The following is a 15,212-nucleotide window of genomic DNA, read 5'->3' as shown; positions in this document are numbered from 1 at the left end:
AACCACTAAAAATGTTCAGAAGTACAAGCATGGAATAAGATATAGCTCCTCAAGACACGTAAAACAGCATCAGCCCATATCAAAACTAAGATCTTCTGCTCACTCCCCGCCCATGTATAACTCATCCAGTTACTACCATCCAGCTGCTGCCCTGAGCTCCTGCTGGGAGGAAGGGGATATAAATCAAATAATAAAATAAATAAATAAAAATATATCCCACACATCTTGCTCCTAGTTCCACCTACTACATACACAGTTCTCCATGCCCTGCTTCTTTCCAGCAATGTATTTAGTATTCAGGAATTTAAAACTTTACTTTTTTCCTTTCAGCAAGTCAAGTGGGATTCTAATCCACAGTTTGAAGACAGACTTACAAGCTAGGCAACCAGTGGACCACATCTGTCTCAGATGTGGTTGCCTCCAAAACCTCCCATAATATAAAATGTTTTGCTCACAGTTTCACTCAAAAAACGAACAAACAAGCAGAAAAACAGACATATTCCAAAAGTTACCAGTGCAACTCTTTTAGTTACAAGAGAAGATAACTACAAAGAGATACATTGTTCAAAACTGAAAAGGCACAGGATGAAGAAACAAGCAAGATGGAGAGCACCACCTGCAGATGGGTAGCTATTTTACCTGGCTTGTTTTGTTTTCTGCCCACAGTTTCTTCCATCTCAGCTTTTTCACCTGGAAGAGAACACCTGCAAGAAACAATTACAGCCCACATGAAGGATAATCGTGTTTTTAAAAAAGGTAATCAGGATCACTCTCTAAATCAGGGATAGTCAATGTGGTGCCCTCCAGATGCTTTGGATAACTCCCATCATCCCAAATAACTGGGCATGCTTGCTGAGGTTAATGGAAGTTGGAGTCCAACATCTGCAGTTCACCATGTTGGTTACCCCTGCTATAAATGGCGGCATACAGAGGGTATGTAAACTAGTGTTAATGAATTATTGTTTGTCAAGATATTGATGGCATTAACTAACAATATTTGAAATAGACATTTTGTGGTGGCTCACAGCATTTGAGGTGGACACCAAATTATGTCCTTGTCCAGTAATAGGTAAAGGTTTACCCTGTTTTTGAAGAGTTGTCCTTGAACAGCAGCAATGTAGACTCTGTGGAGGAAGGTTTCGGAACAGCACTAAAATTTGCTGCTCGTTCCTCATCAACTGATTCTTTGTCAGATTCTTTGTCACTATCTGCATGGCCCTGCTTTTTCAGGTCCTCATTATCTTCCTCTGTCTCACCAAGAAGATTCTCTAGTGTCTAATGGAATACACGCACACACACACACACCAAATTCCACAGTGAGTGAAAAAGAATGATTTGCTTAAATACATATAATATATTGGCTTGAAAGCACATACTCTTTTATAAGGTCAGTAAAATCTCTCCCTGAATTCATTGTTACAAGACATGGCTTTAAAAAGGGATTAGAAAAATTCAGGGGCTATTAGCCACAGAAGCTAAAATGATCCCACAGGTTCTGAACACCAGTTGCCAGGAGACAACAGGGGGAAAACGTTGCCTTCCTGTCTTGCTTCTGCAAAGGTATCTGACTTGGCACTGTGGAAAACAATATACTAAACCTGATAGACTCTTATCCAATCCAGCAAAATTCTTATACAGTTCTGTAGACTTCTTTAGTCTCTTCTTTCTGGATCAACTCCCATCAGCCCCAGGAAGCATGGCCAATGGCCAGGGATGATCGCAGTTGTAGTTCAACAACATATGGAAAGCCAAAGGTTCCCCACACCTGCCTTATATATACAGAAACCACTTTTAAAAAGATGGAGCCAGTATCTGCCAAAAGCTCAGATTAGAATATGTCCAAGAGGGATGGTCAGCAACAAGGGTAAGAAAGTAGTCACTTTTCACAGCTCCCTGTCCCTACTGCCTGCCCATTCCTCCTTTTGGATAATTGATCCAGAAGGCTAACATTTAATTTCTAGAGAAACAGCTTCTGGTGTGTAAGTCTCTCTTAAGCCACTACCTTCCGATTCAGAAACCTTCCTCCTAACATGCTGCAACAGTAACTCAGCAGTGAAGAATCACGTACCTCCCTGTTTTCTGTCTTCCGGGGTCAATCCCTAGCATTTAAAAACAGGTGCCAGGACACAGTGTGAGCACAAATAAAGCCTAGCCAGATGTCCTATTTTGCAGTTGGACCTGATCCATCACAGATGGCATGAGCTCTGCGATACAGGAACCTGCGGGCTACTTGGCATTCACATTGGTTTTTTAGCTCACTGGCTGCTCTCATGGATTTGCCCCATTTTAGAGATTTCAAATTACATTAATTTTGTATCTCACTTTGAGGATTCAGATAACAACTCACGTTTCAAATGATCTAAATAAATACTCAACCTGTTTACTTCTGAAAAGGGTTTCTCCTTAATAAGCCAGGGTGATGCAGAGCTCCAGAAATTAGATCAAACAGTTGTTGCCTTTGTTTAATTTATTCTGCTTGTGGTAAACACCTGTAGAATTGGGCTTTTTTGGGGGGGGGGAGCAGATTTGTGTATTTAAAGCAAATGAATGTATCTGTTCATCACAACTCTGCCTGGCTTTGCAGGGGATTGAAAAGTGGGAGAAGGCACCCAATAAACTATTTAAGAGCCAAAGGCACAATCCTGAAGCCGCAAGCACCTCCAATAACTACACCCAACATAAAGCTGAGAGGAGGGGATAGTCACAAGTCAGGTACCCATTTATGGAATCCTGAACTATCTCCCCTGCTTTGCTCCACTCTACATCTTAGGGAGGGAGGCATCCAAAAGAGGCAACTGCTGCAAGGTTACCATGTGTGTTGGGGGGAAAGAATTGGCAGGGGTGGAGAGCTGCAGTCCTGCTCTATAGCATGGTAAGGCTCAACCAGGACAAGTAAAGATCAGGCTGGCCACAAGGCAGGACAAGCTTCAGGCTGGACACAAGGCTGTGCTCTGGGGAACACAGAGCTCTGAGGTTGCTCCAGCAAGGAACAAGCTAGTAGTAGCACCAGGTACAGCCTAGTTATTAGCACCACCTGTGCTCCAAGATGCTGCTCTACTTAAAGGGGCCTGATCTTCTCTTCTACTGTGACAGAGCAGGAGAGGCTCAATCTTCCAGGGTCTTCTACAGTGGAGTCCCTGGAGTCAGAGGATAACAGTGCCATTTCCTAAGACCAGGGCAGGGGTACAGGCATAGGTTCATCAGGCAGCAGTGCCTCTGGAGCAGGCCCTGTGTGCCTTTCAGGTTCAGAGTCCTCGCCTCCATCACCCGATGAAGAGGAATCTGACTCCTGGTCCCTGACACTCGCAACCCAACTGTTTGTTGCTCCATTTCCTTGGGAGAGAGCTGCTAAGATAAACTGCTAGATGGGCAGGGCACAGCCATGTTATTCTTGGCCTCATTTTCTACAGTCTCTTGTTCGTAGCCTCACCGTATGGCTGTTGAGAGATACATGATGAGGAAAAGTAAGAGGTGGCATTTCAGGAGTCTGTGGCTGGATGCTTGAATGTTTGTGCTTCTTGGGGGGCAAATTGCTTCATGATTAAATTGAAACATGAGGTTTCTGGCTGCAAAATTGCTAACAGTGGAATGGACAAGATAAAAGCCTACATTTCAGTGTCCAGCTCTGGGCAGCTGAAGCCGCACTTAATTTCAGTGACTTTTATTTCAAAGTAGTGTGTCTTTGGTAAGAAGCCAACATTAAAAATGGAAGAGGTTCCTGATTCTTGTAGTTTCTGGACAGTTTTACGAGAAATAAGCAATACCCTAGAACTTGCCCAAATTGGCAACAACAAAAAAAGTAAAAAGAAACAAAGGGAAGACCTCTTGATTGCCTTCCTCCTCTTCTTCATCAGACTCATCTGTCATCTCCTCTTCCTCCTCCTCCTCTTCCATCATATCCTCATTATCCAGTTTAAACAATGCTTGCCGCTTCTGGCGTTCCTCCATCCTGCGGAGCTTCATGACTTCCTGCAGTTGAGCCTTAAGCATTTGTAACTTTTCACCTGGGCAGCCAGGAAAGCATGAATACACTTAGATGCACTTTTCAACTTATGCACAGAAGCTTCACTGCCCCAGGCAAGCATTTTAACAAAGAAACCCACCAATGATGTAAAAAGCAATGTTAGTTTATTTGACCCAGAGGGTGAGTTTCACGAATTCATATACTGACTAAGGGAAGAAACCCTTCTGGCTAGGACAGCAGTGGGCACCCTTCCTACTTGTGGGATCTATTTTGTTTTTTGCTAGAACCCAAGATTCACAAACCAGAGCCAGGTGGAAGTGACATACCTAGAATTAAAGAATGTTGAGGCCAGGAATTTGTTCTGAGTACCAAAACTGAACTCGCAGTCCTTCTACACACAAAAAAATCCACTACACCTTCCCAAAGCTTTCTTCATTCCAGTAGTATAATTTGGGGGGAGGGAGTCATTTTGCTGTTGCCTTTGTTAAGCAATTGGGAGTCAGAAACACTTGCTGATCTACTTCAGTCACCCAGATATCTACATGTAGATCCCCATCTACCTTCTGCTCACCCCTGCGCTAGGGTAAGCCAAGTTTACAAACGCAGCTCAGTCAAGATGACTCTGTGCTTCTTACTTCTTGCCCAAGATGTCCAGCTGTTGTACTCTCTGGGCTCTTATATATGCTGCAGACTTTAGCACAGCACCATGGGGCCCGGCATCACCAGGAGGACAGAGCTACTCATCACTTGGGTCAAGGATGGCCATCCAATTGACTAAAACTCAGATGATTAAAGAAATGTTAGTCAATCAATCAAACCTGCATGGGCCACAATGATTGATTATTCTAAATGAAGAAGCATACCATCTTTGTTTGTTTTTTAATTATGCATGCTTGTGCTGCAGTTAGGCATCATCGTAGGCTACATTCACACCAGACATTTATTCCACTTTAAACAGTCATGGCTTCCCCCAAAGAATCCTGGGGAGTGTAGTTTGTGAAGGGTGCTGAGAGTTATTAGGAGACCCCTATTCTCCTCACAGAGCTACAGTTTGTCAAAGTGGTTTAACAGTCATTTCCTCTTCCCAGAAAACTCTGAGATTTGTAGCTCTGTGAGGGGAACAGGAATCTTCTAGTAGCTTTCAGCACCCTTCACAAACTACACTTCCCAGGATTCTTTGGGAGAATCCATGACTGTTTAAAGTGGAATAATAGTGGAATAAATGTTTGGTGTGAATGTGACCTTAGAGTAACCAGTTCCATCTTTAAGATGGCACTTGCCATTAGCAGTTTTGAGAACATACATTAAAAAAAAGTGAGAAACTAAAAACCTGCTTTCCAATCAAGGGCACTTTTTTAGAATATCAAAAATGTTTTCAAATGGAGTAGTCTCTGTTGGTTGATTCAACACTGCAGCTCTAATTTACAGCAAGTGTCCCAGCACTGGGAGAGCGAACACTACCCAGTAAGCCTCGCACTTGTTCTCTCTCAAGCATACCTGGCTTGGTGTGGGTTGCACCTTCTACAGTCTCTGCAGCCAAAGTCACTGCCACCACATCTGCTCTCAGCTCCTCCTTGCCCTCGTTAGTTGTCTCTTTACGAATAATATTCAAGCTCATCGTACGTTCTGGTTTTGGCTTGGTTGTGTGAAGGGCATGCTTCACAAAACGTTCCTTCAAAGCTTCCAGCTCTGTTTTAAGAATTAAAAAAGAGGAAAAAACACAATGATCACTTATTTGTGGAAGATATTGTAATTTTCTTTTTGAAGAGGCAACTGATTTCACTTCAGCAAAATTGGATCACGTTGAAAAATAGGAGCCTTCCTGTTAAATCGTTAACACTGTACCAGCATTTGCTGGGGTTTCTGAAATTCTTGCTGAAAGTGAGAGGAACTTGCTCCCTAGCAAATGGAATAAAGCACAAGACACAACTGTGGAATTAAGAAATCCAATGAAAGATTGCTGTGCTTGTGCAAATACCCCTCTTGTGTAAGGAGAGCTATTCCAGTGATGGAACATCCCTCAAATGGAACCTTGGCTATCAAGACTTATATCCACCTCTTATATCCAACCATGATGGGAAGCATGTATAGAAGCATTAAGGGGAAGAGCTGAAGCTCAGTGGTAGAGCATCTGCTTCGAGAAGTTCCAGGTTCAATCCCCAGTATCTCAGGTTAGGGCTGGGAAAGACCCCCTGTCTGGAAACCTAGAGATATCTTGCAGCAGGCCTGGGCTAGTATTCAGGATAAGGCAGCTTCCTTTGTTCCTAAGTGCCAACTATTAATGTTGGGAAAGGGCTGTAGTTCAGTGGTAGAGCACCTGCTTTCCATGCAGAAGGTCCAAGGTTCAATCCCCAGCATCTCCAGGTAGCACTGAGAGAGACTCCTGCGTGAAACCCTGGAAAGCTGCTGCCAGTCAGAGTAGACAATACTGAGCTAGATGAACCAACAGTCTGATTCCGTGTAAGGCAGGTCCCTATCTTTGTGCTGGTTCATGTTTTTCCCCCCTCTCAGGCCTGCTATGTGCTACAATGACTGGCACTTGGCAGGCAAGCCTGTGAAAAAGCATCCTTGCTTCAATGTGAGCAAGAGAGTTACGTAAATCATGCTAAATGAAAATGCTATGTGGGCCTACTAAATAAAATGATGTAAGTAAAGCATGCCATGATTCTAGACACATTACACAGAAACAAGTGCTACTGATTTCAGTACAGAAAGTGGCAGAGTGCAGCTGAACTGGTGAACTCAAACATTTTAGGAGAAGGTGCAATGGAAGATCGAAGAATGTTACTTTATACCTTCCTCCCCGACTCCCAAACAATTCTCAGTCCCCCAGCAAATTAATGCCAATGCATAGGGAGGTGGGGTGTTTAGTCAAGCACACTTGCCAATCTTTTGCCATATATGTAGTAACAAGTCAATAAGGAACAGGGCCTAGTAAGATGCTAGAAGCTGGCACCCCACCTCTGTTAGATTCCGGCTCATCTAGATTAATAAACGAATCATCCCTGGAACACAGTCTAGGCTTGATGGTCAGGTCCACTCCCAGCTTCCGAAGCCGATCCAGCTTCAAGTTCTTTGTTTTTTCACCAGGAGCTAGCAATGCTACTCCCTGTGGCTGTACAACATCTTTGGGCTTTACACACGATTCCAGGGATTGGTCTTCCGTTAGCTCAAGTAAGTTTTCTTCCACTTCGTTCTCTACTGATTTGATGCATTCAGCAGGGATTTGATTAGGCTTCTCTTGCTTTCCAGACTTCAACTCCTCCCTAAGGCATCCAGTTTTGGAATCACCATTCTGTCCATTTTCCTCAAGACCATTTTTCGTCACGTTTTCCACTTCTCCAGCAGACATTCCATCTGTGCTGGCAGAAGTAGGGTTTGCAAAGGCTGAAGCTTGCAGTTCAAGTCCTGCTCCTGATTCCCCCACCGCTGATTGGGAAAGCTGTCCTCTCCCACTCTCACTAAAGTCAGTACCTGGGTTCTTTGGAACAGAACGTTCTTCCTCTAGACTGGGCTGATATTTAGTTGATCTGTCAAGAAAAAACAATTGTCAGATCACTACCACCCTTAACACGCTCCCTTGAGAATGTGAAGAAATTGAGCTAAAGACAGAACATAGTTGTTTTGCCTATTTATCCCTGAATAAAGAAAAAGGAAATAGACAATTTTCTCAGAATTATTGTGGATAGCTGCCAATAGCCAAACACAGTAAAGTGCATAGTGTCCCCTCATTTGGGGTGGGAGAGTAAGTTGTGCAATGTCTCCTACTGACACTTTTTTTTATTTCAGCCCGTTTTGAGCCAATTCAATATAATCATAATGAAAAGGGACCACCACCACCCCCCAAAAAAATATTTGGAAAGGAAGCAGAGTCCCCTCCATCAGGATGTAGTACAAGCAGAGAGGAAGGAGGGGCTTGTACAGATTGTTTGCCTTTTCCCATACTGAGGAGGAAACTGAGATTGCAGAGAGCCACCATCACTGCCGATTGTCAGTGTCACAACACTTCACTTTTCAGGAAGCAGCTGAAGCTGGTGCTGTGAGCACAAGTCAGGATAGGCCAGTGCAGGCAGGATCCATTTCCTTTCCTCCTCAATGCAGGGCAAAAAAAGTAATAAGAAAGCCAGTCCCTTCATGCCTCTCCTTTTCCTTCCACACAAGGGTCTCTGCATCTTTCCACAGGATTCCAAAGCAAATAAAAGAATGGGTTGGGTGCATTCATTTATTGCAATGAGTCACATGAATTAACCCTCTCTAACCTGGGGTAAATGATACTGTTGTATATAAAAATACCCTAAACTGGAGGCTCAGAGAATAAATGACACATTTGATTAAAAGGGGGCAGTTGTAGATTTAGTGCTAAAAATAAAATTTGAATTCAGCCCCAAGAAATGCAAAAAAAAAAAAAAACATATCCCAAGGCTTGTATAAATTGTCCAAACTGAGAAACTACCCTACTGGGAGGAAGGGCGGGATATAAATCAAATAATAAATAAAATAAAATTATACAAGTTTGTTTACTTTGCTTGATATATTATGGGTTTGCTAGTCAAAGGGAAAAGCAAGAACTGGGCAGGGCATTGAAACCCAGATCTGGACCTCTGGAAAATCTCATTCAGCCACCCTTCTGGCTTCTGAAATTTCAGCAGGCATACTTTTTCAGCCATGAGGTCTAGAAACTTGCTTTTATTTTAATGAAACCCAGAGTTTCTGAGAAGATGAATTCTGCATCTGGTATTACACCCAATGCTGTACCATCTTGGCTGTGGTATTGGAGGAGCCCAGAACGATAGACTTGGGTGATTTCAGTGTCCATGCTGAGGCTGCCTCTACTGTTCCGGCTCGAGACTTCATGGCCTCCATGACGATCATGGGGCTGTCTCAAGTTGTCACCGGCCCGATGCATAGTTGGTTTTTGCTCCAGATGGAGAAAGGAAAGGTCTGGAGATGGAGGTGTGGATGTCACCCCATTATCATTGTCAGACCACTTCCTGGTGAAGTTTAGACTTATGGCTCCGATCCTCTCCTGCAGGAGTGATGGGCAGATTAAGATGGTCCACCTCCAGAGACTAATGGAATCCACTGGATTCCTGAATGCCCTGGGGGAGTTCCCCTGTGTTTTTAGTGCTTTTGTTTGCTGCCCTGGGCTGCTACTGGGAGAAAGGGCAGGATATAAATCAAATAAATAAATAAATAATCAGCACTCTTGCAAAATTGGAACAACCCAAACTTGTATCTATATCATGAAAAACAACAAGACATTAGAAGAGTGGTGTAGCAATTGTAGTGTGCTCTGCCAGATGCTTTATGGTTTTTAAATTGTGTTTTATTGCTTCTTATATATTGTATTTTCTATTACAATTTGAATTCCATATAATATAAAATACTCAAATACAGTATAAGCAATAAAAGTACAATTAAAAATCAATGATGTTTAATGCACACTGTTTGCTATTCACAGCTGCTGCTCCTGCTGTTCTGCACAGACAGACCATGCACCACCAGAGTGAAGCTGGTGGACCAGTGGTGGTCCACAGCCCAGTTTGGGAACTCCTGACATAGGTCAAAACAGGCTGGACTTACTTTAGCAAAGCCATAGCACTTCCCTGGAAGGCAGGACGAGGTTTGCTCTTGAAGAATTCATGGACACTTTTGGCTTCTGGTAGGTGATATGGGAGAGGCACAGTAGCTTCTACCAGAGGGGAAAGAAATAGATTAAACTGGCCCAAGTAGTTCAGTGAAGGAATGCTTTGATTGTTATGGCCTTGGATTAACTTTATTATATAAACACAAAAATCTTAAAATGAACATACAAAGCTGCCTTATACCATATCAGACCATTGGTCTGTCAAGCACAGTACTGCCTACTTTGTCTAGCAGTTTTATCTCCCAGGCAGAGGTAATTCCAAGTTCTGTAATCAGTTCCTTTTAAAAAAAAAAACTGGAGATGCCTGGGTTTGAGAATTTGAGACCATCTATGTGTAAAGCACAAACGCTGATACTGAGCTATGGCCCCTTCACCAATTAACACAAAAAATAGCAAAGAATTTTGAAAGTTTCCAACAATTTACTACATTTTTTCATACATCCGTGACACATTTTTTCTGTAGCTGTATACAAAATAATTTCTTCCTCCTAGAAGCAGGCAAGATGGAAATTTAAGGTCTACAGCCTAGGCTTCCATTTGTGGTTGAGTGCCACATATCTCAACTGCTAACTCATAGAATCCTTATCTTAGTGTCCTCCAAATGCTATTGGACTCCAACTCCCATCAGCCCCATCCACCATGGCCAATGATCAGGAATGATGGGAGTTGTAGTCCAACCCCATTTGGAGGGCATCAGGTTAGGGAAGGCTGGTATAGAATCAGAGGTCTCCTTCAGTTACAAGATTATAAACTATCAGTAGCTGAACAGAACAGGGATGAGTCAAATTGCCAAGAGCAGTGTTTATGTCATATTTGCCACTTTTCAGTCAAAAGTGGCTTGAATGAAAGCCATCAAAATCCTTTCACAAAGATATCCTATGGATGCAACATGGGAGGGAGGGGAAACATTTGCATGCCCATTTTGGGGGGTTTCTTTCAGAATGAGCGCTGCTCTTACCACAGCCTTCTTTTCCCTTAGGCTTTTTTAAAAAAAATTAAAGCTGACTGCCCAGTCCTTATAAAATGCAGCCAGGAAATCAGATAACCACAGAGATGTACAAGAACAAAGGTTTACCAAATACTACAGCACCCTTTAGGGCCTGATGAACGCTGAGAAGCTGCCACTGTCAACTGAAGGACTGAGAGGCCCTTCTTATGTCTACAACAGAGTCCTTTTTGCCCAATTATTTTGGGGTGGGGCAGAGTAGGGGTAGTCAGTCTCCCTGGCTGATTCTATGCAGGACTCTAGCTCCCTTTCCCTGCTTCCAGGGTTCATGCTCATCAATGGGTTTCTGTATAAACCAGAGCCATGTTCAAGATGTATCTTAAAGGTTTACATAATCTCGTAAAAAAGTTTGAAATCTTACCTCTGACAAGTCGCTGAGTCTCGCTATGCAGCTGTTTGATGGCTTCCTTACCTAACTTGGCTGCCTTTCGCTCCTTAGCAAACAAGAAAGGACAACTTTGGAATTGTAAATCAGTTTAAAAAGTAATAAGTCTGCATGTGACTTCAATATAACTAAAAGTAAGACATGCTCAGGATGGAAGATGAGGTGCTGTTAAGTACTATGAGTTTTAAAAAATTGTGGTAGTATTTTTTTAAAAAAATGAATATGTGAGAGGGTCACCATATTATGTTCCTTTAACAGTGGTTCCTCATATTCATCCATCACGTTTGTCATGTTTACTCTCAGAAAACAGCTGTTTGGACCACCATTCATGGGGGAGGCCGTTAAATGTAATATTAAGGAAGAGACTGCTATACAGAGAATCATTTATCCAAGTACCACACACAATGTTAGTTTCCTTTATCCAAATATTTCTCTCTGAGGCTTCTGAGGTGTTTGCTGCAAATCCCCTTGATTTCTGTCTAGCACAGTTGAGGGGAACCTTTGGCCCTCCAGGAGTTGCCGACCTACAACTCCAATCAGGCATAACAAACATGGCCAATGGCCAGGGATGATGGGAAATGGGAGTTCAGCAACATCTGGAGGGCCAAAGGTTCCCCTCACCTGGTCTAGCACACTGGACTGCTGTGCTCTGAAGGTACTCCATTTGGATTCTTCCCACAACCCTTCCCTCAACAAACTGGTCTCCTTACATCTCACATCTCTATGGCTCTATCCTTGACAACTGTCTGAAAACTTCAGTAAGCACAGAAATTAAATGGCTCAACTCTCTGTGACTCACCCCTGCAAAAAGTACATTAACCCAGTATGCCAGGATCTAAACCAGAATTCCACAAATGGGGCAAGACCACTGAAAAGGCTCGGTCTTGTCACTAGCCATATAGAATTTGGGGTCACAATAAAACTGATTGAAAGTAAGTTCAGGATAAAGAAAAAAAAACTTTGTATTGTTTCCTTGGAAGGTTTAGTGCCGCTTACCTTCCGTTTTTTCACTTTCTCTTTCCCTGCAGCTTTTATCAACTCTAGAGATTCTTCATCTTGAACAAGGGGATCCTCCCCCTCCTCCAATCCATTCTCAAAGAGGTCTTTATCAGCCAGCAGACACCCACTGTCATTGAAAGAAAACCGATCACCATTGTCCTGGCCCAAGAAAGGTAGAATTCAAGAAAAAGTTACAAGCTGATTCCTACATGAACAGAAAAGCTCAGGTTAAACTGACAGAACACAACAATTTTTCAAACACAAACCATGATTTCACACTTCGCACAATCAAGCCAAATACCACAAAACTCTATGCTGTACCATGCGCTACAGCAGAGGTGGAGAACCTATGACCCTCCAGATGTTAGTGGAGTGCAGCTTCCATCATTCCTCACCACCAACTATGCTGGCTGAGGTTGATGGAAGCTGAGAGGGCAAACACATGTGGAGCATCACACATTCCCAATCCCTCTATCCAGAGCATTCAGATTCTGGCTCAGACAAACAACTTATCATGCAATAAAAACTGTTCCTGAATTGGACTACTACAGACTTTGAGCAAAGAATTGTATACTTTGTGTGGGGAGGATTCAAGCAATGTTTATACTTTGAAAATTGGTATATCAAGAAAAGCCTAGCTAGATTGCTTCTACCTGTCATCTATATCCTATAGACAAAGTAGTGCATGTGTGAGAGATTTTTTTAAATAGAGGGGAGCATTCAGTTATGCCGTCTGAAGTGACACAATACAAGAACAGCATGATGAGCCATTTATCTAGACTGGGTCTTATTCTCTGCTGCTATAGCACAAGCTGGGTTAACACAACACTACACCTAGCATTTTATTACAGTGGAGCTGGTAAAACATTTGTGTACACGCTACTCTACGCAACATGGGTCATGAATCATGAAATGCAAGTACATAACTTGGCATAAAAAGGACGTTACATTGCATGTACATACACACACTCACAAGCACACACACTGCAATTCCATTAAAGCCCACTCCATTAAAGTGTCCTTTTCAGTCCCATCATACCTTCGGTTCTTGTGCTTTTCCCTTCTTTATCATCTGTCTAATGGCCTTCATTTTCTTCTCTTTCTCCTTTCTCCTTTTCCTTGGAACACCCTTTTCTTTTCCATCAATTTCCTTTACACAATTAATTCCCTGGCTCTTGTTTTTCCCCCCAGAGTTCTCCAACTTATGTTCACGCACGCCAAGCTCTGGGTCTGTTCCAAGGTTCTTATTATGGAACAGGTTGTTCTCATCATTGTCGTTGCTGCCTAGCAGAGCCTGGCAGATTGCATTGGATTTATTCTCCTTAGCAGCAAATGTATCATCATTTTCCTTCATGCTTTCCACATCTCCAGCTGCAGTGTCCAATTTCTCAAGAACAAGGTCTTCTCTTTCACTGTCACTGTCTAAGAGAACCTTCTTACATTTGACTCTCTTACTCACATAAATCTCTCCATCTGAATCTGTCAACAACATATGTTTCACATCTTTATGGCATGCATCATTTTTTTAAAAAAAACACCCACATATGCAGTTTACACACACGTCTTCCCCTCTTTTGCTCGCTTGAAATATTGCTAATTCAGTTACACACAGCTTCTAGGACAAGTAAGACTGAACCCAATGTAGTTTAATTAAACTTTATTGGGCAATTCAGCTCCTGCAGGTACAATTTTTCCTTCTCTGGTGACAATCCACAAACTACAGCAGCTCATAGGAGCAGAAGGGGCCAGATATATGCATGCAGTTCCTTCCTTGTTAAATCAGCTTCATCAATATGTTTTGTCTTTTAATGTTCAATTCTATTGATTGTCACTTTGGAAAATACTAACAAACAAAATATATTAAAAATCAACTTCAGCATCATCATATCAAATAAGGCTTTCAAAACCTGGGTGTAAGATGTACAAAGAAAGGTTGCAATGGAAAAATTGATTAACCAACTGTGTGTGTCACATTAGATTAGTTAGATTGTAGCCTCTTTCTTAAAAAAAAACTAAAACAAACACTGACAGTATGTTATATTTATGTAAGATGAAACTGCATATTTACTGCTATATATGAGATTTCTTCGAAACAATGCATTGATCTCTAGAATGCCATATTGGTTTTTAAGAGGCAATAAGTTTACTGACCTTCATCATCAGCTCCTTTGTTTATCTGTGCTGGAGAGCTCATTTCGCAGCTGCCCTGTCCACTGTCTGAATCACTGTCAGAGGTTTCCTGAGATTTCAGATCCTGGACATCCAAGTGAATCTACAAGCCAAGAACACATTTATATGTATGAAAAAAGAGACAAACACATATAAATGTTTTAATTATGGATTTTTAAAATGGAAACCCAGTCCAGTGCTATTCATTTCCTAACCGCAAAGGCAGTAAGACCAGGCCCTTGGAAACCGAGATCTGTACCTACTAGATCAGCCTTTCCCAACCAGTGTGCCTCCAGATGTTGTTGGACCACAACTCCCATCTTCCTGACCATTGGCAATGCTGGCTGAGGCTGAAGGGAGTTGTGGTCAAATAACATCTGGAGGCACACTGGTTGGGAAAGGCTGTACTAGATAGTCTATATGAAACTATATGATGAGGGTGTTCAGACAGGAGATCTGGCACCATCAGTACACCAATGACATCTGGTTCTGTTTCTCATTAACAAAACAGAAGCTGCTGTTTCATTTATAAACAAGCACTTAGAATTTTAACTTAAATAAAATGGGCATGGGAGAGTGATGAGTCAGAATGAAGACACTGAAGGTTATAAGTTTTGCTGCAGTATGTGTGTGGGAAGGTGGAATTCTTCAGCCATCTCCCACACTTTTGAGTGGATTTCAGTCATATCCTAAGGTGCAGACATTCCACAGTGTCAACACCCCATGCCTACACACCCAACATTCCCAAATGAATTTTGGACATACACAAGGAAATTCAGACAACCTCATTTAGGTGACTATTAACATTCATCCATGTCTGTCTAGATTTAAAACCTTCATAAAATATGCCACCCCTCCTGTTCTGTATTTCCCGTCTCCTGCCATTAAGGACACTGGAGGAGGGCTCTTCCATCACTGCCACTCAGTGGCATCAGCCTTTTGTCCTATTCCTTACTAGCAGTGTCACCGGGCTTAACAGCAAAACAGTTCTTCAGCAACCCTGCATAATTATCTTGTTGCAGTCCTTACATTAAGCAGGAAG

At 42.3% G+C, this 15,212-nt stretch overlaps 1 protein-coding gene across 2 annotated transcripts in view; it reads right to left on the bottom strand.

Annotated features, from left to right (window-relative positions):
• CLSPN (claspin) overlaps positions 1–15,212 on the bottom strand; it is a 36,896-nt gene that overhangs the window by 19,196 nt on the left and 2,488 nt on the right. For both annotated transcript variants that reach the window (XM_061597327.1, XM_061597326.1), the window contains exons 2-11: positions 14,153–14,273; positions 13,041–13,480; positions 11,999–12,160; positions 10,979–11,051; positions 9,548–9,656; positions 6,926–7,494; positions 5,462–5,653; positions 3,823–4,004; positions 1,082–1,275; positions 640–704 (exon numbers count right to left, since the gene is read on the bottom strand). In XM_061597327.1, the coding sequence (XP_061453311.1) occupies positions 640–704; positions 1,082–1,275; positions 3,823–4,004; positions 5,462–5,653; positions 6,926–7,494; positions 9,548–9,656; positions 10,979–11,051; positions 11,999–12,160; positions 13,041–13,480; positions 14,153–14,195 (2,029 nt within the window). In that variant the 5' untranslated portion in view covers positions 14,196–14,273. The remainder of the gene's footprint in view (positions 1–639; positions 705–1,081; positions 1,276–3,822; positions 4,005–5,461; positions 5,654–6,925; positions 7,495–9,547; positions 9,657–10,978; positions 11,052–11,998; positions 12,161–13,040; positions 13,481–14,152; positions 14,274–15,212) is intronic.

This window comes from Rhineura floridana, chromosome 15 (genome assembly GCF_030035675.1).
Source record: "Rhineura floridana isolate rRhiFlo1 chromosome 15, rRhiFlo1.hap2, whole genome shotgun sequence".
Taxonomy (NCBI): Eukaryota; Metazoa; Chordata; class Lepidosauria; order Squamata; family Rhineuridae; genus Rhineura; species Rhineura floridana.
The sequence above is the reverse complement of the archived record's forward strand: the minus strand, read 5'-3'. Positions and strand labels throughout refer to the sequence as shown.